General features: G+C 38.3%; 2 protein-coding genes across 2 annotated transcripts in view; both read left to right on the top strand.

The window, feature by feature from the left end:
- Nucleotides 1–5,995, top strand: part of Kdm3 (Lysine demethylase 3) — a 323,142-nt gene extending 317,147 nt beyond the window's left edge. The window contains exons 13-19 of the mRNA XM_018503169.1: nucleotides 932–1,145; nucleotides 1,653–2,053; nucleotides 2,335–2,539; nucleotides 2,888–3,036; nucleotides 3,232–4,657; nucleotides 4,770–5,037; nucleotides 5,147–5,995. Coding sequence (XP_018358671.1) covers nucleotides 932–1,145; nucleotides 1,653–2,053; nucleotides 2,335–2,539; nucleotides 2,888–3,036; nucleotides 3,232–4,657; nucleotides 4,770–5,037; nucleotides 5,147–5,465 — 2,982 coding nt within the window. The 3' untranslated portion in view covers nucleotides 5,466–5,995. The remainder of the gene's footprint in view (nucleotides 1–931; nucleotides 1,146–1,652; nucleotides 2,054–2,334; nucleotides 2,540–2,887; nucleotides 3,037–3,231; nucleotides 4,658–4,769; nucleotides 5,038–5,146) is intronic.
- A 3,809-nt stretch (nucleotides 5,996–9,804) lies between these two features.
- On the top strand, nucleotides 9,805–26,572 carry Ptpmeg2 (Protein tyrosine phosphatase Meg2). Its single transcript, XM_018503436.1, has 10 exons — nucleotides 9,805–10,240; nucleotides 16,398–16,631; nucleotides 16,714–16,803; nucleotides 16,984–17,124; nucleotides 23,868–24,131; nucleotides 24,394–24,794; nucleotides 24,879–25,118; nucleotides 25,275–25,425; nucleotides 25,504–25,711; nucleotides 25,824–26,572. The coding sequence occupies exons 1-10, from the start codon at nucleotides 10,208–10,210 to the stop codon at nucleotides 26,051–26,053; spliced, it is 1,992 nt and encodes a 663-aa protein (XP_018358938.1). The 5' UTR covers nucleotides 9,805–10,207; the 3' UTR covers nucleotides 26,054–26,572.
- Nucleotides 26,573–26,610: the final 38 nt, after the last annotated feature.

The following is a 26,610-nucleotide window of genomic DNA, read 5'->3' as shown; positions in this document are numbered from 1 at the left end:
TAGGGTCGTAAGCCATGTTAGAAATAGACCAGTCATAAGCGCTTATTCTCCTTATATTCGAGCTATGATTGGTCGGACGACCCTATTGTAGAATCTGCTCCGCAAAGTGAGTTTAAATCCCGCGCAAAGGGCGCCATTTTCCTACGTAAGGCGTGTATGAATCATGGGTGTTCACGGGTAATGGACGTTGCGCGAGTAACAAGTGTTTTGTCACGTACGCCTATAAACAATTGATTGATCAATCATCAGACAGGATATTTGCTACGAGTGTCTGCACATCGATCGTGAGTGGCAGAATACTCGCCATGAACAAATATTGCAGAGGGGTAAATATCGCCGTTACTGAAAATTTTCGCCGCAATCGTGACCTAACCTCCATTCGCGCAAGGTGATCGGGACGCTGGCACAGCAATTTCACTTTTACCGGAGATTCCACGATCAAATAAAGTTGCGTTTACAATAGATTTGCGATTTTTTAGCTGATTATTGAATTATGCTCCAAAAAGAATAATTGTGTTACACTAAGCAGTGCGAGACTTCACACATTGAAAAGAAGCATTGTTCGGTGCTCCATCTCGGAAGGGGGATTTAGGCGAGAAGATTATACTTTTATTTGTTTTGTTTAATTTAAAAACACTTTAAAAGTTTATAAACATTAAAGAATAAAATGGAAATTGAAGGCAACTATGAATAAATAGATTCATAACGAGTAAGAGGTTGTGTGAATGTAATTGTGTTTGATATAGAGCTGGTTAGATATTATTATGCGTGATGTAATTTTAATTTTTGCTTAGGTTTACATAGATCTTTAAACTTGATGTGCCAAATGGTAGCGCTGAAGCAGTAGTGTGGCCAGTTTAGTAGCTTCGGCTAGTAGATGCGGCAAGAGCATGAACTTCCTGACTACTTAATAATCTATGCCCTGTGGTAGGTAAAACGAAAGAAGGGCGCCGCACGGAGGCAACAAACGGCCGCGGAAGATCAGCGGAGGCGGAAGGAGGACAAGCAAGGCGGCGGTGCGGGCAGCGAGTCCAGCAATGAGAGCGAGGCAGGCTCCAGCGACACCAGCGAACAGTTGAGCTCTATTCAGCCTGCGTCGAGGGTTCGACACACCACGGCCAATTCCAACAATTCCTCGGGAAACGGTTAGTTGACGTAGCTTCTTGTAAATGGACTTCCCGTCAGGTGAACTAACTATTCACTTGCAGGGTAAGTGATCCGTGTTCCATGATCGTACGATTATTTCTGTATCTAGAGATGTACGAGAACTCGAGAGAATCAAGAGTCATTGACAAGCAAATTGAATTGCACTTAATTTGTGAAATTTTATTTCTGGCCAAAAAAGGAAGATTTTTTTAGAAATTTTTGGATCTTGGATGCTTTTTTCGAGTTCGCTTACCTTCTTTCAAATTTCATTAATTCGATCTCACGCACTTACCCTGTTCCCTGATTATATCATTACACTCAGATGCACATACATTATATTTTTAAGATATTATATATATGATGACAATATAAAATAATTGATAATATTATGATATTATTACCACGAGCTTTTTAACACTGAATAACTCTAATAAAAAAATTGCACAAAAATTAGGATGATAACAGACTTTCTGACGAAGCGAGATGCATGATTTGTTGATATGCAGGAAATAACAAGGAACCTAGGAAACGTGGTAGGAGACCAAAGAGTACGAAAAATAATGACATGGGAGGTGAGGACCAACAACCCCGTCAGAAGAAGGAACGCAGGGACGACAGTACGAGCGGCGGTAACAACGGTCCGGGCGGAAGCGGTGGACAGTCCTTTCGTAAACCGACGATATCGCAACTGAAAAAATCCGGTGAGAGTTGGCTGCAGGACGGCGCCTGTTTCGAGGTGGCTACGAAATTGGCCAAGTGCCGCGAGTGCCGATGGACGCCGAACCAGCGTTCCAAGAACTCTCAGAATATCTTCTGTAGATTCTACGCATTTCGCAGACTGCGTTATACCAAAAACGGACAATTGGCCATAGCGGGATTCAGTGACCCACATAAAGACGCGTCCGAGGTAAATTACGAAGATCAACATGGTCAACACTTATACATTGTAATTAAATTATTATAAAACGAATTAAAATAAGACGAATAGTCAGTCTTATGCCTGTATCATATTTACCGATTGGCGATTGCATCTACATTCGTATTTGAATCTTTTGACTAATCAAAAAGATGTTCGCTATAACAATTCCTTTAAGACACTTAATCGCTAGTTACTTGTGTGATACGGGTATTACAGTTTTAATTCGAGATGCATGCTCTCAAAGGAGAACTATCGTTACAATGTTACAGGATGATCTTCGATTATGGTTACCAGGAGGAAATAACCAAAAGACAACAGGAAAGAATGACAAATCCGAGAAGAACGAGAAGGACAAAGGAGATCGAGAGGACCTAGACTTAGAAACGGCTCATCGGCTGCTTTGGCAAGTTGGCGATCAATTCTGTGATCTTTTACATCAAGAGAAGAACGCCCTCCAAGAACATATGGCTGAAGGTAACACTTTGTTCTTTTTACAACATATTTTTCGGAACTGACCCCCCACAATTTTCGTATCAATCAACTCATACATGTCATACATATAATTAAAATACATCATTAAAGCAAATACGTAAAGCATGTAATAACTTTTATTAAAATTAATATCATCATCATTATTAAATTATTTTCAGTACATCTGATTTTGTATACATTATTCACACTGATTTTTTTGTATATAATAATTCAATATGCCATTTTGCAAAACTATAACTTCAAATATCAGGCTGCATGGGTGGTTTGCACAATTTCTTTTGTTCGCATGTTTTAACGCTTTGCGCATCGATTATGGTTACCTTTTGACAGCGAGTTCGGGGGTTGTAGACGGAACAGTAGCGTGGAAACGAGTGATCCTGGGTGTCCGAGAAATGTGCGACGTGTGCGAGACTACCTTGTTCAATGTCCATTGGGCCTGTGGCAAATGCGGCTTTGTCGTGTGCATTGATTGTTATAAGGTAAGTTGCGTGAAATATATACTTTTTTTTTCTTTTTCTCCCAGTTAAATACTAGGAATATGTGATGACAATTAATTCAATTGATATCACATGATATGTAATTTATTGAGCTTTTTAACACTGACATTAATATAACAGTTATAATTTCTTTCTCTTTTAAAGGAGATTTATTGATAAAAATGTATTAATATTTAGGGACGTAAAAATGGAACGGTCAAAATCTGGGGCGAGAGTGGAAAAGACAGGGACGACTTTTCGTGGCTTTTATGCACGAATAGGCAAGTACACGAACCGGAACGACTCATGCTTACGCAAATCATCGCCGGCGACAGTCTTCTGCGACTGGGTCAACGTCTACACGAATGTCGTGCAGAATGGGGAATTCCGCAACATTGTGCTTGCTCCCTCGTAACTCCGACGCAACCAAACGAGATACTTCGAAATCTGATCAAAGGTGATTCTGTGCCCGTTCTCAATGGAAACGTGAAACAGGAGATAAAAGAGGAGAAGAAGATAAATGAATCTAACGGTGCATCGGAGAGCAAGACCAACGGCGAGGACAAAAACTCACCGCTGAACTGGTTGGCCGATGTAGCACTGCAGAATCAGGACAAAAACGATAGCGGCTCGGACTCCGACTCGGATGATGATCGCGAGGGTAATTACTCGACATTGCGGGAGTTGCTCATAAGACCGTCGCACAAGTCAAACGGGAGCGGTGGATCCAGATCGAATTCACCTACGAACAATTCAAGTGGTGTGAATAACACCCCGCAGAATAACGTCGCCAAGTCTGGCAAAAAGTCGAAAATGGATACGCTTGACGAAGTAATATCCAGTGTGATCGAACACAGTGTGAAAAAGGAAAAGGACAGTGGTCTTGATGACGAAAAGCCACGGGAATTGAAACACTTCGTACGACGCTACAAGTGGACACAGCGCGGTCGTGAGCCATTACCAATCAGAATTATGACGGGTACAGAGAGCCGGAGTCTTTATCCAGACGTGCCACACTCTTGGCTCTGCGACGGCAAGTTGCTGAGGTTAAGCGACCCGAATAATCCAAACAACTACAGAATATTCCAGGATCAGTGGAAGCGAGGACAGCCGGTAATTGTGTCGGACGTCGCCAAGGCGCTGGACATAAAGCTCTGGCATCCTGATTCATTCGCCCGCGATTTCGGCGATGAGAAGAACGATCTCGTTAACTGTATGACCGGCAATCTGGTGCCGAATCAGCCAATGCGCAAGTTCTGGGAAGGATTCGAGTACTATTCTAAGCGGCTTAAGGACGAGCGAGGAAATCCTATGCTATTGAAATTGAAGGACTGGCCGCCCGGTGATGATTTCGCCGAATTATTACCATCGAGATTCACGGATCTGATGAAGGTTCTTCCATTGTCCGAGTACACGCATAGAAACGGCAGGCTAAATTTGGCGAGTCGTCTACCTAATTGCTTCGTGAGACCGGATCTGGGTCCAAAGATGTATAACGCTTACGGTTCCGCTCTTCATTCCAACAAAGGCACGACTAATCTTCATCTTGATATCTCGGACGCCGTGAACGTTATGGTATACGTAGGAATGCCAAAGGATGTTAATGACGAGGAAAGTCTCAAAGGTATGTATTCATATCTGATCTTTACGCATAACCAAGCATCCATTTGCGTCGCTAATATTCTTGTCCAAGTAATAATTGAGTCTTTGAAAATTAATGATTGAAACATTTACAGCTAGGACAGAGGCGTTGAGAGCGATAGACGAAGCAGGCTGTGATATTCTGACGCGTCGACGTGCTCGCGAAGAGAAGGAGAATGTGCCTGGTGCTTTGTGGCACATTTACGCAGCGCGTGATGCAGACAAAATTCGAGATCTTCTGAATGCTGTTGCCTTAGAACGCGGAGCTCGTTTGGAACCTCACCACGATCCTATACACGATCAAAGTTGCTATTTAGATGGACCATTGCGGGAGCGATTGTATCGAGAATATGGTGTTGAAGGGTAAGTGTTACTTTTTAATGCTCTTAAATAATTCTTCAAAGAATTTGCTGGAAGAGAGAACGTCGATTGTAGTAATTTTATTAAAATAATGTTTAATATCTTATTGCAGGTACGCTATCGTCCAATGTCTAGGCGATGCAGTATTCGTGCCAGCTGGCGCGCCACATCAGGTCCGTAATCTCCAAAATTGTATAAAGGTGGCCGAGGACTTTGTGTCGCCGGAGAACGTTTCGCATTGCTTCCACCTGACCCAGGAATTCCGTGCACTATCCGATACCCATACGAATCATGAGGATAAGCTTCAAATCAAGAATATTATTTACCATGCCGTGAAAGACTCTCTGACCGTTTTAGCCCATGTTAAGGAGGATACTCTCGCTAAACTCGCCAAGGCTAACAATGAAACGAAAACAAAGGAGGAGACTTAGCCTTAGGTCTTCCCTGTATGGTGATAAGACCGATTGATAATCCCCTTGATTGGATCTCGTTGTTCGTACGAGATTGATCGCAGTCAGCGCTTCCGGACACAGCGAAGTTGGCACACCCGGAAGAATCTGCAGAAGAAGACCGCCCTTGCTGCAAAAAGATCGTTGCGGAGGTGCGAGAATTTGTTGTGATATTTGTGAAGATTTAATGATTTTAATCAGAAGATTTGATTTGCGATATTGGCTGAGCCAATGAACATTAGTTATATATTGTTTCATTCGAATTCTCTTATATACAATTCTTTTTTGCTCTCCCATTTTCCGCGAGAAAAGGTGCCCGCGGACATGAAGTCCGATGAGCTGCTCTATTACGAGTGAAAACAAAATCCGTAGCTCGGATCGCGCATAGATAAAACGCCGCGTCCATTACTATTGTGATATAAGAAGGACTTTGGATCGTATACATTTATTTGTAATTAATTATATCGTGCCTGTATCCAATACATACACTCATTCACACATATACACATACACACACATACACTTGTCTATATTATATAAATGTAGATAATTGAAATATTGTGTAATAATTTTTGCTAGCAACTACCAGAGAGAAAGAGGGAGAGAAAGGGGGGTTCGTCTAGAAGTACCTTTGTGCAATTAGGTGTGACTATAAATTATTATAGCTGGATCACAGCGGATAACTGCGGATCCATTTAATCGTCTGCTCTGAGATCTGGTGCTTTTCGGTATTTGATCAAAACCCCGGCTAGAGATAGCCGATACGTATTCGCGTTCATGTCTTCTATGTTTCACGCAACAAGGGCGTAAAAAATAAAAAACACTGCCTAACTAATCGGTTCGACGACAATGGAAGAAACAGACCTTTCTCGCATTTCTCTTTTTGTTTAAGTAAACATTTTGTAGAACAACGTTCTTGTAGAGATGCATTGTGTTTCTATGGCGACGTATGTATCGGTTATATGAGCAACGGGGTGAACTACAAGTTTTGTATGTCACTTCGAGTATAAGGCATCAGAACTAAAAAAAAAATAAAAAATAAAAGAAATATACAACTTGTCCGATATTAACTTTTCAAGATGTAACGGCGAATGTGAAACACTGTTGAATTGAACGTTTCATTGTTGTCGTAACCCAGTGACTACCCGGCGTGTAACGGACGGGAAAGTACTAATAAATGAATATGTTATTTTTGTCAAAGCGTATACAAACCGTCTATGTCGGACGATAAAACGAAAAGACAGCGATAATGTAATTGTAACGAGATGCTGAGACGCTAAATAAAGATAAAATTATTTGCAGTAACATTTAAAGGAAAAAATAAAAGGGAAAAAAAGGATGACTTTTTCGAAGTGCCAATGTTGAACCACGTGGGACGTTAAGTATGCGCGCGTTGTATTGTATTCGTGTATGCGTAGGTAAAAAAAGAGAAAGAAAAGAACGAAGAAAAGAACGAAGAAAAGAGAATTAATTAGTCACGCAGAATTCACAGAGATGACAGGGCCGAGTTCCTATCATTTCGTGACAGTTCGTGCGAACGACAATATTCCGCGCTAATCGGACTGTCACTGACGATTCGAAAACTGCTGTCGCTTCCGTTTCTTTTTCTCCTTTTCGCTGAAATTTGTTCTGATGGACGTTGCATAAGCGTAAATATGTATATGAAAACGACGAAACTTTCCGAGATCAATGTTCACACTTATAGCTTGCGACATTGCAAGACACAGCAGCTCTCGAATCGAACATAACGTCGTTACGCACCATTTTTGCGCCGATTGTCAGATAATATAATCATCGACGAATAATCTTGACACAGTGTAAAGAAAAGAAAGAGCGAACGGAAGAGAAGAAAAAGAATAAAAAAAAAAAAGATCACTGGCATCCTGGAATCCGCAATTTCTTTGATCTCAACATTCGTCTAGCATACAACGACTTGATTAATATTTAACGAGTAAATTTTTAAAATATCTTAGTGTTGATAGATAATGATTGTGGGAATTATATAAGCTACAAACAAGCAAAAAGTACTAACTCCACAACGGCGGTGTTGTATAAAGTTCTAGGAAGACGTATTTCTGTGTATTATTGCTGCAAAATGAGACGCTATTGTTTGTCCTCTTGCTACGTGTATATGTACATACATTTATATACATCCGTATATGTATACAGATATAAATATGAAGACGGGAAGAGTGTCTAGGACTCGTAATGATAGGAAGATACGCAAACCTTTACGAAACACGAGAAGATACACCTTACACGCGTAGGTAGATAGTTTATTATACCATTATTATAATTATTATATATTATCATTATTACGTTTAATTATTACGGAAAATACGATATTTAAATGTTGCTGAATATGAGAACGACAAACATGAACGCGCGCGAGTGTAAATGATTTAAAAGAGGGAAAAAAAGAAAGAAAGAATATCGGGACAGTAACGCAGAGTAGACAAATGAGAAAGTGAGCGAGAAAGATAGAGTGTGGATGAATGGAAGAGAGAATAAAGGGTATAATTGATTGTGTGTGCGTATGCGTGGTGGCGATCCAGTGAAAATGCGACAGAATGAGAGAACGAGGGGCCGTGTATTGGGGGCGGAGTGGAATGGACGATATCTAAAATGATGTACAGACCTTCGACCTTCCGCAAGATGTGTGTATATCCAAATCCCAAGAGAAAAAAAAAGAAAAAATTGTGCGCTATATATCCACCCCCTTTCCTCCCCCCTGCGTCCCCTCCTGCAACCACCGGCCGCCCCCAGTCATAGCAGTTATGAACCGCAGGCCGGCAGGTCTGAGTATAATTTTTTGTACTGTGTAAATGTAAGAACCATACGTTTGAATAAGAAAAAAAATGTTTATATTACGAAACACTGGCGTTTGGATCATTGCGTCTATTACCACCCTCAGTCACGAGACGAATGGAAAAGTCGTTTTATAGACGGTTTCTTCATGGAAGTGTAGGCGAATTTAGCGATTCTTTAAAATTTTAATTAAACTGCTCCGGCAATTAAACCTGGAAATTAAAACTCCAAAATTTAGAGTTAGATTAAGAGTTAAGGAAGGAAGAGTTATGTTAAGGAATCTGAAGTCTTCACTCGGAATTGATAAAATAGAAATTTATCTGTTTATTCTCAAAGTTTTAACTCGTCTGCGTTTTTAAGCCATTTGATTACAATAATAATTACTTTTGACATTTTGAAATAATTTTGGATTTTCCCATTTAGCAAAAATACGTGATGTTTTTCATATAAGTACTCATTGTCAAGTAAGCATAATCGCTTTTTTCTTGTCAGAGAGAACAGTCATTCATTTTAGTATAATTATCAGTACGATATACTTATTTTGAAGAAAGGGAATTCAATTTTAATTTCACATTACTATAACATTGCATTATATTATAATCGAATAAATATCTCGATATCTGTGAGAACTGAAATTTCTTGTGGAGGATACTCACAACAGGGGAAGGGTATTGATATTAATTTATCAACAGGTAACATTGAACATTATTTAAATTTACTATAATAATTTTATGATAAAGTTTTGTACTATGTTGTAATAATTACACACCATTTATCAATTTTAAAAGTGCGATCTATCTTTAAATATATACATATATAATATATATTTATACATATATATATATAGATGCTCTCTAAAACTTTTAGAGTGAATCTCACTCTTAAAAATTGAAAAATTGATCCACTCTTTTGACTGGCTCAATTTTTATTTTCTAAAGTGAGATTCTATTCCAAAAGAATTCAGGGAATGTATTTGTATATGTAATATCAGTGAGTGCTTTCTATTTACTCCATATAGTGACACTAGTCAACACAAATGCATTCTATCTTTCTTGATATTTCAATGAAAAACACAGATAAAAACACTTGTGTCAATTTGTGTCTTCAATGGAAAACATCCAATTTTAATTTCTATTTAATTTACTTTGTATCCTTTTATAGTTCTAAGGATCAGAAAAAGATAAAGATTAAATTAAATTGAGAATAAAATTAAATTACATTGATAGAAATGTGGATATAAATTGTTTAAAAAATTTTTTTACTAATCGTGATAACGATCACGTGATACTTTCGTATTTCTTTATCAAATATCGTGACCTTTAACACAATTCGCGATTGTCATAAAAATAGCGCCGATTATCGATAAATTAAAAATAATCTTATCGGGTCTACGAATCTAACGATTATTTTAATTTTAAAATTCCGAGCAACGATCGCATTGTCTCGTTTATGCGCGCGCGCGCAGGCGCTTGCCTCAAGATGGCGGCGCGATCGCCGAGGGGAAGACGATCGAGTGAATCGAGTCGAGTCGAGCCGAGGCGAGGCGCGTCGAGCGGAGCGGAGAGGAGAGTCAGGAGAGTGTCACATTCGCGTTCGAGTGCGTGCGAGACGGTGGAACAATGGTCGCGCGCCGGGGTGATTTACCGTTTCTTGCTACCGTTACCGTCGTCGCCGCCGCCGTCGCCGCCGAGGGTGGCTGTACTCTGTAAGGACTAGTGGCGTCGCGCGCAAGAAGGCGGGGACGAAGGGTTGCTTTATCGGTGCGTGAAACGTAACAGAATGCTTATTCCTTTTGCGGACGTACGTGCGCGGCACCGGGACTGGATATAATACCAAGAGCTACTCCACGCGCCGCGCGTTCTCCGCTTCTTGTGATACACGCCTCCTCCTTGGGCATGCCAGCGCGTTGAGCCAAAATGGCAGCCACGTTAACCGCCGAGCAGGAGCAAGTGAGTATTATCCTGAACCTTGCGTGTTTTCTCTCTCTCTCTCTCTCTCCGCAGATACGTTTTCCGCGATCGAACGTGATTAGATACGTCGGGATCGCCATCATCGTCACCGTCGTTATCTTTATCATCGTCATCGTCATCGTCATTGTCATCGCCATCGCCACTGTCATTGTCGTTGCCGTTGCCGGGCCTCGCCTCGAGTCTCAGGAGATCGAGAGGATCGTCGGATAAATGATCGTGAATTGCGAACAGCCTCCACTTCATGTTCAAGGACTCGGAGTTTCATCGGAGATCTCATTACCCTTTGTTGGCGCAAAAATGAATCTTACATCTCTTTGTGACCGTGGAGACTCTACTCTTGAAATTCTTTGGAGTAAAATCTCACTTACAGATTGAAAATTGAGCCTTGAAGAAGAGTGACTCAATTTTCAATCTTTAAGAGTGAAATTTCACTCTTCAAAGTGACAATTTATTCTTAAGGTTTAGTTTTTAATTTTTTTATTAACTTCTGGTTAGACTAACCTGATGATAATGTAAAAATTGTATTTTTTTTAGCTATGATTAATCACTGAACTGATTTTGTAGTCACTTTTAGATCCGATTTTCCATTATCTGGTTAATTTGTGGCTGAGCTTAACCTGATGCTTCACTCAATAGATTTCATTCATGACATCATCATAGATGAAGCCTATTGAATAAAATATCACATTAAGCCTAACCACAAGTTAACCAGAGAATATAAAACTGATCTTCAAAGTTACCACTACTATTAGTTTAGTGATTAATAGCTAGAAAAACAATTTTTATATACATTATCATCAAATTAAATAAAGTTAAGTTCAAGCCACAAGTTAACCAGATAATGAAAAACTGGGTCTAAAAATTTTAAAGAGTACGACTCGCGGCGGTCAGAAATCGGATGATCGTCGATTCTCCCTTACGGTGGAAGAGGAATTTGTTGCCATCGAATTCCAATAGGCGCGTCCGCATAAATATAAACATCATTTACGTCCGTACGCTCGTCGTTATCTCTCTTGGAGCGTCAGGAACGTGCGATAGCGATCGTAAACACGCCACGGAAATCGTCGTCTCTTCCGACGTTGACACGGCGCGAAGCTACTTCCTTCCTTATTGTTTCTATAACGAGGAGAGTCGTGCGGTTGCACGGACGCTCGTGCGAGGCCGGAAATTCGAACGTTTTGAACGTGTCAGGACGTTAATAATGGGCCGCGTTTCCGGCGGTTGGTTCCTTAAGTACACCCACGCGGCTCACGTTGAGAAATTTCGACTATTTTGAAACTATGAACACATTATCGAACGCGTACCTTGGCTACAAGTCGATACCGTACTCAGTACTGTACTCCATTCGCGCGCATCCCGACCTTCGCCACTTAAAAATTCACACCGGTATAATGTATATTAAGGTGATCAAGTTCTTAAGAAAAGAAAGGGAATTTAAAAAAAAATCAATATTGTAGCAATTAAATTTTAATAGATAAACATTTTTTATTCCCTAAATTTTTTTCTCACTTCAAAAGAGTGAAAGTTTATTCTAAAAACTTTAGAGAATATAATTGTTAATGAAAATGAACAATATTATATTTAAAAATAAAATTAATAATATACTTAATGTATAACGTCATATGAGATGCAATAAAAATTATATCAAGTTACGAGATCATATTTTATTTTTTTAAATTATATTTTTCTATCGAATGTATTTTATGAATAATATCTGGGATTTTAAATAAAAAATCACGTTACAGTTGAAAATTATATTCCACTCTTGTTATTTTCACTTATTACTTTACAGTTATTATATTCACACTTAAAAGAGAGGGAATTAATAATCACATTCTTTTTTAATTTGGGACAAAATTTAGGACGCCTTTGTGAATGAAACGAAGAGTTAAAATTTGGAACTGTTTCTAATTTGGACGGTTTGTCACCTTAATATACATGGCGTGCGAGTCATTTGAATTCTACGTATAGGGCGCGGTCGAAATACGTGAGTGATGCTTAAATCATACAGCGTAAAAAAAAGCTTCCTCCAATTCCTGTTTGCCGACGTTTACGGTTCGTGACAAACTTAATTGCTGATTCTTCTTGGAACACAATTACGGACGTTTACATCGTTAATCGAAGTAACATAGCTGTTCGCTTAATAAGATATAAAGTTGTATAATGCTTAATTCAAGAAACGGTAGCGTCTCGCGCGCGCGCGCGCACAAAGATATATTTTTCATACAATACTTCCTTTCGTAGACGAGATACTATACAGGGTATCTTTTATGGAGAAAAGAAAGGTTCTTTAAAAATAAACTAAATTATCTTTTTAAATCAATATCGTTGAATGATGCAAATATTAAACGAGAGACTTGTTTTTTATCTGATCTTCTTGGTTTATTTTTGATCTTTTTCTTTCTTCATTCATGGAAAAAAAGGTAAGACAAACGGCGCAAAAAGTTCAGTTAAGAATAAAATTATAGGATTGCTACAAAACTAGAAATCAAGGAAAGTCAGAGAAATTAAAAACGATCAGAAAAATCAAGAAAAATCGGAATTTTGTAAAATTTTGTGCAAAATTAAAATTTTTAGCTTTAAAAAAGTATACATATTATAATATGTATAATGTCACACACACTACGCAGTTTTAGAATACTACCTACCAACTTACAATTAAATGCAAATAGTGTCATCAACATTAATAGTAATTTACATTGTTATGTTAAATTGCTCCCGCAACAAAATATTTGATAGTTTCCAAATCAGAACAAAAATATTATTAAAAGCATCGAGGGAAATTATAAAAATTTGTCTGAAAATCAGAGAAAAGTTACAGAATTTTTAGATGAGAAATTTATAACAATCTAGGTTAGTAATATAGATTTTCCTATTTAGGATGATATATATAGTGATTTGCATAATGAATGTACTTTATACATAGATATAAGTATATACATTCATTGTATTAATGTTGTACATTTACAGACATTATTACGATTATAGCGTCGTTCCAGTTTCAAACGGAGAACTTTAATTAAAGAACCTCTGTATTATTTATTGATTTCAAGAATGTATTAAATTTATCGGATTGATAAATTTAGAAGTTTTGTTACAAAAACAAGTGCTTTAAACTGCACAATTGTTAGAGTCTATTTAACCGATGGCGATGACATCAATACGACGATAATTCTACGTTACTAATTTTCGATGCGAGCAAACTCAATTTGAAGCTTCAACGGAGTTTCTTGGTAACGAGATTTTCCCGCATATCGATTTGCGGTGTTCAATTTCCGTCTGGCGCGTACATATTTTTAGCGAACACTAGCACTCGTTGCATAGAAACAGAGGGAAGTAATAAATCCGTCTTGACAAAAGCAATCACCTCCGTTTAAGGAGATTAAGAGTTAATCAAAAGACTTCGATTAATTGATTAATCGACCCTTCATTGTTATAATGACATCGCATTAAAAAATCTACATCATCGCAATTAACGTTATCGCAATTAATCTTCGTAAACATAAAAAAAATGTACTAAATCTTAGTAAATACTTATTTGCATAGTACTAAATATTTACTAAGTATAAGGATATATATTTATTTGATACAAGAATCATTAATTTGATTTATATAATTATCATTTTTTATTAAATAAATATTTACTGTAAGTAAATGTCTAGTTAGTACTATTGAAAAGAACATGAATTAAGATTTGATAATTTTTTCTCAATATATTAAAAATCGGTAAACTTAACTCTCCGTTTTCAATTTTTTTTTGGCACAAGTAAAATTTCACTCAAATTTCTCCGAAATAAAGAAGAGTAGAATAAAGGTTTTAATATTTGAATTAAAAAAGATTTAAATATTTTTCCGAATTTTTTGAAAGCCTAGAACGATAAGAAGCTTAAGCTGGAGAAAAAAATCCTGACTGTAAATGAAGGATGGAGCTCTATGAATCTCAACGTGAATAATTCTAGAAATATGTTAGTCCTTTTATTTTTTTCTCTCTCTCTCTCTCTCTCCTTTATAATAAAATATTCTCAATTACATATATAATATGTAATCAATTTTGTAACATCAATATTCGCTGTTTGCTACATGTCGTTCGTCTTCGGGCACGCGTTTCAAGCCATTCCCCTTGTATTCTCTCGTTGTAATTCAGCTCTGCCACGAGATTAATTCTGTCGTCAAACTTCTCCCCGTTTAACGCGCCGATATTCGTCGCGCGCGACGAAAAGAAATAACGTCGCGATGAGGTCGACGCCGCGCGTCGCGTCGCCGTCTCTGAATTCGCGAATTCGCGAATTCGCAAGCTGCGGAGATGCCCTATCGGGAAGGGTTCGCGGTATTAAGAATTCCTCGGGTCCTCTCGCCGTTAATACACGCGCCCAGTGTGCGGCACGGTGCAGGCGGCCCGGTACCGCGGGTACCACCATGCCGATCCCCGCCGGCTGGCACATAACGGAAATGACCGGTGGGGAGGTAGCCGGACACCGGAAGTTGTATCGGTAGTATACCCGACGCGTGTACGTACGTGCACGCTCACGCGTCGCCCGTCCACGGTCATTGCTCGTTTTAATAGCGTAAAAACGATATGTCGTCGTGCCCGTTTATGCGCCGGCGTATCGCCGATCGACGTCGTCGTCCTGTCGATCCTCGTCGTCTTGTAATCTCGTGATCTCGAATACGAATGACGGGACGCCGCGCTGCTCGGCAATACGCGATCGAGAACTCTACTCATGTCGGGGAATAAAAGCACTCTCATAATTTTCGATTCGGGTCAAATATTCTTTCTAACGAGCTCCAATTCTCTATCCAATTGAATTCTTTTTCTTTATCGATGCTGACAGTTAAGCACAGATAAAAAGAACACTAGAAAATGTCTGAAAAAAGTCTTGCATTAATTCGAATTCTGGTTAAAATTGAGCATATAAGAATTTTCTGATTGACTAATTATAATATTCTGAAAGTCTTAGAGTGAATTCCATTCTGAAGAGTGAAATCTCATTTTTAAAGATTGAAAATTGTGATACTTACAAGACTGGCTCCATTTTCACTCTTTAGAGTGAGATTCCACTCCAAAGATTTTAGAGAGTATATAATTCATTCTTAACCAGAATTCCAATTAATACAACCAGATTCTTTTTAAGATAGATATTGTGCATTATTATTATTATGTATATAATAATTATTAATTATGTACTTATAATAATTATAATTCTAATAATTCTAATAACCTAATTGAGATAATCAGAATTCTAATTAATGTGATCAGAATCTTCTGGTTCTTCCGTTTTCAAAAATGTTTCTCAGTGAACGCAAAACGCTCGCGTTTCCATTCATAAAAAAAATGATGATAAAGATACCGCTTTCACGTGCCTACGTCGTCGAAATTCGACATCGGTGGGATTATATTTCGACATTCCCGAGTCGATCCTCCTCTTCCTATTTTTTTCTTTTTTTTTTTATTACGAAATCACGTGCGACGAACTGACGAGTCGACGAATACTCGAGATATGCACGTGTTGAGTTCGCGTCGATCGGGTCACGCTGATAAAGATTGCAATTCGCGATTTCCTGCCCGCCGCGCCGTGAAGCGCCATTTTCAAGGTTGACATTGTGCAACGGCGTATGCAAGATGCTGAGCGATTGCGACCGGAATTCTGTTGCCCAATCTATGTTTTGTTATCCTGCGCTGATTTCAGCAACATGCGATAATGTATTTATAGAATAATTACACTCATTTGCTTTTGCCGCGAGCGATAAGAACAAAAAAAAATGGAAATATGCTTTGTTAAGTTTCTAAACGAGCGTTATTATGATACACTAATTGTTTTTTCGTTACTCTATTAATATTTGTTTTTATTATTTATATGTACATGAAATATTTTTTATATTTATGAAAGTTATATATTATATAAAGTAAAGAAATATATTTATATTATTATATCAGTAGCAAGCAACGAGAAAATTATTAGTATTGAAAATATGAATAGATATGCTAATGTGTATGTTTAATAACGCAGAAACAAATATTGCAATTTATATAGAAAAATTCATTTTTATGTATACAAAAGTTACAATGTATCTTTAATTATGTAAGACTTTCCTTTTGAAATCGTGAATACATATACGGTACTTTCTTTTCCCACAGGCTACAAAGGAATTTATAGAAGCTGTGAATAGGTGTAGGGCTGGTAGACGAGCTGGGCCGGTATCCTGGAGCACGGCGGTCAAGTTTTTAGCGGCACGGAAGTTTGAGGTTCAACGAGCTTTAGCTCTGTACGAGCAGCACGAAGCCACTAGGAGGAGAGAAGGATTAGCAGTTTTGCATCCTACCCAGGAACCCCTACTCAGTGAACTATACACAGGAAAATTTACGGTCCTGGTAAGACGAGAAAGTCAATTAACGCAGATGCGTTTTATTTAGTTGTTGCGACTTAAAACAAATAATGTATAAATTATTTCAGCCATCAAGAGACGCAACAGGTGCAGCGATAGCTATTTTCACAGCGCATTTGCATCTTCCACAGAATACTACACATCAAACAACTTTACAAGTAAGTTTTACAAAGTATATTTTTAATGATTGAATTAAGAAAGAATTTTTATAGAGTGTGTGTCGTAGATACTTATTTTTATAATCAGAAACATCTATAGTTTCCTAGAAAAGTTTCTAGAAAAAATAAGCCTTTAAAATTCATAATTATTAATGTAACCAACTTTCTCATCTTTTGCAGGGTGTTGTATATCAACTAGACGCTGCCCTTGAAAGTGCAGAAACGCAGAAGCATGGACTAGTTTTTATTTATGACATGTCTGATAGCAAGTATCAGAATTTTGATTATGACCTGTCTCAGAAAATTCTGACACTTTTGAAGGTAAGTCGATGAATATATATTTTAGACACGGTAGAAATTTATTGTAGGATAATGCACACGTGATCTGTCTGAAACAGACCATTAAATTTAGTAATTTAACTTCAGCACTCATTAAAAATAATAAGAATTGTGATAGAGATACATGTACACGAGTATTAAGAAATATGAGCGTAGAGAAGATAATTTTATCATGAAAGCAATCTATGACAAATTGTTTGAGAAATTTGAAAAGACGCGAACAAAAAAAGAATGAACAGTCAACTACGCGTGACTTACCTAAATAATCAGGAAGCGCGAAGTTTGTTTCCTCCTGTTCTCACCAAAGACATATAATATACGTCCACAATTTCTTGACTTCCTATTGCAAAATTGACGCGCGGGAACATCGTGTAGAATCGTGTTTCTTTTTTTCTTTTCTCCGTTTTCGACACGCCGAATTAAATTAGATGATGAAATAGCAATGTCATAGATATTTTCTCCGTACATTACGCATCGATTTGCACACCGTTTTCTCTCGAAATATGTGTAATACTTTTCGGTACGACGCGATTAAGCGGCTTAACGACTAGTGTTCGTCCAAGCGAAGCAGAGCACCACTGCCGCTCGGAGTTAGAAAGCGAGAAAAGAGCGTGATCGAGAGTGAGAGGAGAGTGAGTCTTGCGGCGAGTGTTCATTATGTATAACGATACACGGTCTCATTTCTCTATTCCCGGCGACATGACAGAGGTGCTCTGTCACGCATAAATGTCGAATGCATGAAAGAAAGCCGTTGTGCTATTTGTTCTAGCCTGAACAGCGATGTGTAAAGGTTGACTGAAATAGCGCCATTTTGCAAACTTTTATACGAATGTTTTTGAATAATTACATCCTACGTATTTCTACGTATTACTATGTTACATAAATCTCGAAACACACTATAGGTAGTAAGCTTTAAATCGTTAGGAATCAATCAATTATAGTCAATTATTCTCCTCATATTCGACTGTGATTGACCAATACCTTACGGCTTAAAGCTTGTTACATTTATTGTGTTTCAGAACTAAACCGTGAACATTATAATACAGCTTGTATATAAAAGAGATTACTTAAAAATATTTTCTCACGGATATATGAGAAAGAGAACAAGACCTAATTACGAAGAAATACATTATTATATTTTTATATAAATATAGAAATATTGTATTATTAGTCACTAAAAACTTCACAGAATATCGTTTTTCTTTTCAATGATAATTACTAATTTGCAAAGTGGCACAGCGTTATACCCGCGATCTGAATCTCTTAGAGACAGATATCTCATTCTGACATAATGAATAAGAACAGTGGTAAATTTCCGTGCTCCCAGAAGAAAAAAATTTCTCCAAGAAGAAGCGTAATAATTATGCGAATTACATGAGCACGAAGTGCCATTTAACGACGTCTAAGTGCGTGGCCCGATTAACATTCACGTTGCGTGCAATTTCGTCCGGCATAGTGTGGAATTATAGTTATTACCGCCACTGAAGTTAACCCAATTAGTCATCGTCGGTCGGTCGAAATAGTCTCGTGCGTTAACGCTTTGATGCGGCCAGCCCACTTACGTAAAAAAAAAATGGTGTCATAGGCGACGTAACTGATTCACATGAGCTCCTCCATGCAAGCGTCACTTTCATGCCGTCATCATATGGATATATATATATATGCACGTGACGTCTTTTCACCCTGACTTTCACACGTCATCGATCATTCTTGCATAATTTAATAACGCCTCGTCGTTCTCAAGGGATGAAAATATTCCCAATCTTCTTAGCATGTATGAAGCTAAACTCGTTTGTAAAAATATTTTTTCCCCAAGACGTACGTCATACCTCGTTGAGACGCCGATTATGTCGCTTCAATTGATAATACGTCACAGCTTCATTCTTCTTTTTTTTTTTAGACTCCTCTATACTTCTTGGCGGGCCGCAAAATCCACATTTAGCTCTCACGCGCGTGAGGATGTACGGCTCGAAGAGCGGTGAGACGCTTAAGGGCGTTTACGCTTCGCGAAAGGTGTGGATTACGCGATTACGCGACGAAGCGTATCGAAGTAGTGCGTAGGGTGCGACTTTCAAAGGTTTCCCATAGGAGAGACTTCCTCTTCTAACAACATAACGTCACGTATCGTCGACGTAACCGTGAAAAAAAATATTGGATAATCTAAGGAGGCGGTTACAATCGTTACAGACGAGGCATATCTTTTTTTTTTACTCTTCCCTCCGAGATGATATTATCGTCGTTCGTTATCGAGAGAGCGTGAAGGTGCGAAGGACCTTCACGCGCCACGCAATTTAATCGAATCCTAATCGCGCGGTGAACCGTACTTCCAAGGTGTCCCGCTTGATAATGGCCTTTACAAAGGTTTAGTGCGCGGTGACATTTGCATCTCAGTAAGCCGCGTAATTAATAGTCGAATTCGGTAGGCGTAGAATGCATTTTCGCTCGCTCTGACGATCAAACGGATGTCCGCGGTCACTATTCAGAGATAATCCTCCGTCGGATAAAACTCGCATCCGTGGAAAGCACGTCGGGCGTTGGCGAAAAAAAAAGCGATGATATCGCGCTACGATGATGCGAAATGAAGCGTTGACTGATAAGACAGATAAGAAAGATAAAAAAAGATAAGAGAGTCGAGATAAAAGATTGTGACGTGTCTTCATTTATAAATCGGTCGATTAGATTAAGAATTGAGAATATGAACTCTCTTCTCAACGGCATGTTTTTTTCTAGCGGCAATCGTAGTATCGATCACCGAACAATTGTACGAGATTCAAAGGCTGATGATAGAAGATGAAACGTAATTGTCATAGTGGGCGTAAGTTAAGGCAAAGAAATACGTATACATAAATCATGAAAGTCTATTGTATGGATGCGTATACGTTTTTCTCTGTCTTATCTTACATCCATGATTGCGACAGTTAGATCTCATTCTCAGCTTAATGTGCGTGTCTACCAATGATACGTATAGTTTAACTTTAATCTTGGTTCAACTAATTCTCTATTTTTTCTAGTTTTAAGAATTAGAAAAAGATGAAATGTAAGTTGAATCGAATTAAATTTAATCTACTGATATCTATCTCTACCAATATAAATTAATCTGTCCAGTTTACTCTTCTTTTTTTATAATTTTTTATATTGGAAAAAGATAAAAAGTTAAACCGAGATTAAAATAAAACTATATTGATATAAACGGGTATAAGTAAGAGAGGTGTGCCGATTACGGTCACAGTTAGATGTTGGAATAATACATCTGTATATATTTTAAATTTTATCTCAAAAATGACAGAAACATAAATTTTAGAAATATAAATCTACATGAATGGAAACGGGCATAAAAGTAATATTTACAATTCAATCTTGTATGCAAAATCATTTTAAATCAGATGTTAATTAATTTTGAGATTACATCCAGGTAATGAAACAAACATAACATCTTAAGATATTTAAAACAATTTTAATATGACTGATGATCATTATAATGATCGCTGTTATCAAAATATTTTTAAAACTTGCAAAAAAGTAAACGCTTTCTAATATAACATTTCGAACAACGTAAATAACAAACGTAAAATGAAAAAATGTATTCAACACATTCATGAACACACGCGCGCGCGCATATATATATGTATGTATGTATATAATTATATATGTATATGTATGTATATATATATATATATAGTTTTAATCGCATTTTGCTTTGATCATATTATACGATATTTTATCATGATATGTTCATAATAATAAAAATTCTATTTATGGTGCATTTACAGTTAGACATCGCTCTCTTATCTCAAAGGTGACGCACAACTTTAAAACTGTGTCAATTAAAAGAAATAATCTTATTTTCAAAAAGCGATCTTAGTGCTTAAATATTTCAATGTGAATTTATATACGTATGCAATTCTGCAAACACGTGTCGAAATCTTTTTCAGTCTTGAAATGCAATCATGAACCGAATTAGAATATCATCTATTAAATTGACAAACAATTTAATAATATTAATGTTGATAAGCATTATAGAAAGATATATTAATATGTGATTTAATTCTGTTAAAGTACTAAGATCGACTTTGACTGAAAATAGAATTATTTTTCTTTATTGATTTATTTTCGTCAGTTTAACTTCAAATTATAATTGTTTCGAAAACGTGATCTTCAAATTGTTATGAATGAGAGTTAAGTCTAAACTATTATTCTATTAATAATTGAAAGTGAACTAATTTAAAACGTCATAAAAAAATCATCAAAATGTTACAACTCAAAAAAAGTGGTTTAAATAAAATTGTTAACTCAAAAAGGATGTTTCTTTAGAGGCTGTGAAACGGAAATGTCATTTAATCGTGTATTTTCTTTTTGCCGATATTATTGGATTAGTCAATAATTTGCTGTTTCAAATTGATAAATATTTCTTCTTCTTTTCCGGGAAATTTAATCTTTTCGAGCTGTGTCACATTTGAAATAAGAGAGCGATATATAAAACTCGCTGGGTAGAAAACGTGTGTTAAAAATAAAAGCTCAAACTACGAATAGCACGCTTAGTATATCCTCCGGTCTCTGCGGACAATTCTGCAATTAATGTTCGCGTTAATCAACAATTACGCACGGAAATTTCACGCAGTTTTACCCAAGCTGTGGATAACCCGAGGCGTTGGGATATTCCAACGATCGACCGGATGAGAGGCACTGGTGGGCAATACGTCACCGCGTATACACGGTTGCTGCACCTCCGCTGCCGGTGGTAATGATAGAGAAATAGAGAGAGAGAGAGAGTGAGAAAGGGGATGGGGGGGGGTGGGAGAGGGAGAGGAAAAAAAGAAAGAAATTCTCGCGTAAGGGATGTCGGTGGTGAAAAGAAGGGGTCGCGTGTGGGGTGAGAGAGCGAGCGACGGCGCGGTGCGGCGCATGCGTTCCCGCGGCGCTCCGGATAACCGTCGACGCCGACGACGCCGACGGTCAGTAATCGTCGTGACCCCCTTGCGGCCACCACGTCGCATTCGGACACGGACGACCCGATTCTTCTCCCCTCCTGCCGTCTGTTCCCTCCCCCCGTTCGTTCGATCGCGTCCTTGTTCGCGTGCGAGGCCAGCCAGTGCTTTATCCACGGCGACGTCGCTCCGTTCATCTCGGTGACGGCAACGACAAGGACAACTAGGACGACGATCCTTGAGCCCGCTGCCCGCTGCTGTCAGCAGTGCGGTTCTCCCGCGCCGCACCGGTGTTATACTAATCTCGCGCTATCGATTAACCCGACCGAGTGCCGGCAGTGATTTCAACTAACTGGAGCCTCTTTCGCCCAGAAGATATCGACATTCGAAAAACTCGACAGTCGGACGGCAACGAAGACGGACGACCGTTGATCACGACCCCGTTGGCCCTGATACGGGCGGTTGATATGCCCGCGATTTTGCCCGCGACTTCAGCCGCGTCATCCGGTGGCGGCTGCCTCCGCTACTCCTCACGGTAAATTTCGACTGTCAGCCGAGATCGATCGACCGACCGTTTGTCCGACTGACGGGCGACAGCCAATTTGTATCCGCGACTCTTGGCGCAATTTGACGAAACGACGACGCGGTTAATTCGGATGTGGCAACGCCAAGCGCGCGGACTCCGCGGCTAATTCGAGACGCCCGCTCGAATGTGTTCCGCGCGCTCACCTCGCACTCACCTCGCTCCTAAAATTGTAACGCCAAGCCTCGCGGAACTGACGCCGATTTCTTCCCGGAACATGGAATCGCGTCAGTGCGCCCCGTCCTCGTTACACGCTTCCTACCTCGATGACGTTTGTTGTATACGTAGCGACTGTTACGTGCCACCGACGGCGGTGGTGGTTTCGTGGTAGTGGTGGTGCTGACGTCGTTGGCGTTACGGTACTTCCGCCCTCCGGTCCGTACCCCGAGGGTTAAGTTATTCGGTTTCCTGCATTTTATGTGCGTTACGAAATACCTGGGAAACTCGCTCGCCTCGGTAACTCGTTGATTAAACGCGAAAAAATCACGGCCGGAAAGATGTTATATTTCTCCGTTTTTTTTTTTATATTTTTTTCTTCAGTCAGGTACTTCCCGATTCTCCGATAATCTGATTAAAGGGTCGCGTTTCTTTCGCACGTAAATCGTTTCGCGTCGCGTACGTGCTCTATAGCTGGCAACTGATTCGCCAATGTGCAATATATGACCTGTTCTATTATTGCAATGTCTTTGAAAGGTCGTAGCGAAACCGTACTTTTAGAAATTATTCACGCGGAATCGCGGATTGTTGCGCGATACTACCTGCCAGTATTTTTACTGTTATTAAAAATTTGGAAAGTATTCTAATAAATAAAGGTTTCGTACCGAAATTCACTAATGACAAATTTATGAATTTAATTAATAATTAAATTGAAAATTATTTAGATGTTTAATTAATAGTAATAATTTTAAACATTCCTTTAAGATTATAAATCAACAATTATTACGATTATAATAAAATAATGTCTACTTATATAAAATATTATAATATAATGATTATTTATTATAAAATAGAAATGGTAAAATAAAAATTATGGAATGAAATTTCTTATAAGCAAATAATGTATTATTATATATTATTACGTATTATTAACTTTAATTTTTAAATCTACTATAACTGGAATAGGATGTTAATGAAATCTTTATCGGAATATTTTTTTCTAACTTTTAGTAATGAAAAACATCAATAAGTCATGTTTCGTTTATGCATCCATTTTTCAGGGCGGCTATCCGGCAAAATTAAAAAAGGTCTTGATAGTGACGGCGCCGTTGTGGTTTAAAGCGCCCTTCAAGATCCTTCGATTATTCGTTCGTGAAAAACTGAGGGACCGAGTATTCACAGTATCAATCCCTCAGCTGACGTTGCATATCCCACGAGAATCATTACCACATCGTTTAGGCGGCACGTTGGAGGTACAGCATGAAGCATGGCTACTACATTGTCTTAAATCCATGACGAACCGAGGCGGGGGTGAACTGTGTGAGGTCAGTACCTAACGCAATTTTAAATTCGCCATACATATATATTTTTGTCTTATAACTCGCAAATGTTCGAAATTTAAAAAATAAAGATTCTAAAATTTTTTAATCATTGTATTTGGACTTACTGTCGTAGAAGTAAAATATTTTATTTGGATTACAATTATTAGAAAGATAAAATTTTATTACTAGTGGAGTTTTCGAATGATTTTATCGATAATTTTAGCAATTTTGTAATCTTTTATGTGTTCATTTATGATGATTTTAGGTCACCCCAAGAGTAGGTACACCTGTGTCGCCCACGGCGAACGATAATACGGTTCATCAAAATCCTAATGGAACTACAACGCACAGTAGTTCGACTAGTCCTATAATTGATAAGAACAAACAAGTGAACAATGGTGTGTCGAATATCAGCGATATCGAGATCACCACCGCAAATGCTGATGCTTGGATTGGAACCGATGAGGCACCTTCCCCAGTTCAGCCTCCGTCCTCAGCTAGTTCTGGTTTTAGTGACGACGATAGTCTTCATGGGGATCCTGGACTTCAGGCTGTTACCATGGAGCAATTTATAACGGATATTCATTCGCGAGGACGCGCTGGTCTCATAGCGGAATACGCGGAAATTAGACAGAGACCGCCTGATGGTTCATTTAATAATGCAAAGTGCGTAACAGCAATGTTCGCGTTTGTACGGTACCCATTAATCCCATTCAAGTTAATTAATATATGTTGTGTCGTTCATTCCAGGTTAAGGTCTAATCAATCAAAGAATCGCTACACCGATGTGCTTTGTTATGACCATAGCAGAGTCTGCCTTTCACAAATAGACGGAGATGCGACGTCTGATTACATAAATGCGAATTTCGTTGACGGTTATAAACAGAAAAACGCGTTTATCAGTACTCAGGGTCCTCTTCCGAAAACTTGCGGTGATTTCTGGAGGATGGTTTGGGAACAGCAGACGTTAGTTGTCGTCATGACTACAAGGTAAATTGCTTTACTTGTACGCTTTTGGTAAACTTTACTACATCTTGCATAATGCATAATTTAAAGTTTTGAACAATTTTACCAATATCATATTTCATGTTAGAAACTTTACACGTAACTTTATTGTTTCACGTGAATGTATCGTTCTTGTTTCAGAGTAGTGGAAAGAGGGCGTACAAAGTGTGCACAGTATTGGGGTCCGGAACCAGGTGATGAAGTACAAGCGGGTGGCTTCACCGTAACTACCCTTGAGGTCGATACAAATCCAGATTACACAATATCCATGCTTCTTCTTACAAACAATAAGGTATATATTTTGATATTTTTTTTCTCTCGGTTATCACAAATGTCACTATTTCTTCATGTTTAATTTTTTTTATTTCAGACTGATGAGACGAGGGAAGTTTGCCATATGTTGTACACAGTGTGGCCAGATTACGGTGTTCCTCAGTCGGCTAAAGCTTTATTACAATTCTTGTCCTTAGTCAGGCAACAGCAGAGTAAATTACTCGCTAGCAGAGGAGACACATGGGCCGGACATCCTCGAGGACCACCTATAGTCGTACATTGCAGCGCTGGCATCGGAAGAACAGGTAAATAGACGCTTCTTGCAATCAGAATTATGATTTAGTAATTGGCACTCTTATTTCCCGAGACATAAAAATTTAGACGTGAGGTATGCATTAAGTTGGTGCATTTTTCCAGGCACATTTTGTACCTTGGACATTTGCATATCGCGATTAGAGGACACTGGAACCGTAGACATACGAGGAACTGTCGAGAAGATTAGAGCACAGAGGGCCTACAGTATTCAAATGCCGGACCAGTACGTCTTTTGCCATCGTGCTTTGGCGGAATACGCGCTTTCCAAAGGGATGCTCAGTGCGCAGCATCTCTCCATGTTACCTCCACCGATCGAAGAGGATTCTGATTAAGAGAGTAATGAGTTCTGCTATCATATACCGGATTGATGTTCTTCCCTAGTATGCGTGTGTATGTATATATAAATATGTATACATATACATACATACATACACACACGTACACACGCTATCCTTAAAATAGCCTATTTCTACCTTAAACGACTGAAAGTTATTTTTTGCTATTGTATCCATCGATGTAACGATTGAACTTCTCGCTATTACGTTAGTCCTAAATTTCCTATGAAGCGGATTGGTCTTTTTTCAATACCAAATAAACGAACAGGAAATGTTTCATATTCCTGTTCTTTATGCTCTGGCAAATTCTATGTAAAGGTGCATCAAAAGGCACTGATCAAAGTTAGATATTTTACTAGTATAAGAATCTGGCACAAAACATTGATGGATCTTATTCGACTCTCTCAAACTTAAATTAGGATTCATATTCTTTAAGATTTAAAGCTTAAATTTGAGCTATTACGAAACAAGATTTAATTTATAAAAAAATATTTTAATTTATTATATCTTTTAATATATCCCAATTAATAAATTATAATTTTCTATTTTTTTTT

This window comes from Trachymyrmex cornetzi, unplaced genomic scaffold (assembly GCF_001594075.2).
Source record: "Trachymyrmex cornetzi isolate Tcor2-1 unplaced genomic scaffold, Tcor1.1 scaffold156, whole genome shotgun sequence".
In the NCBI taxonomy this organism is placed as follows: domain Eukaryota; kingdom Metazoa; phylum Arthropoda; class Insecta; order Hymenoptera; family Formicidae; genus Trachymyrmex; species Trachymyrmex cornetzi.
The sequence above is the reverse complement of the archived record's forward strand: the minus strand, read 5'-3'. Positions and strand labels throughout refer to the sequence as shown.

What these genes read in the sequence shown, in the direction of transcription:
- Ptpmeg2 (XM_018503436.1), top strand. Translation starts at nt 10,208, where the DNA reads ATGGCAGCCACGTTAACCGCCGAGCAGGAGCAA. An exon ending in AAATTCTGACACTTTTGAAG is followed by an intron (nt 17,125 to 23,867) that starts GTAAGTCGATGA and finishes TCCATTTTTCAG; the next exon opens with GGCGGCTATCCGGCAAAATT. An exon ending in CGCTGGCATCGGAAGAACAG is followed by an intron (nt 25,712 to 25,823) that starts GTAAATAGACGC and finishes GCATTTTTCCAG; the next exon opens with GCACATTTTGTACCTTGGAC.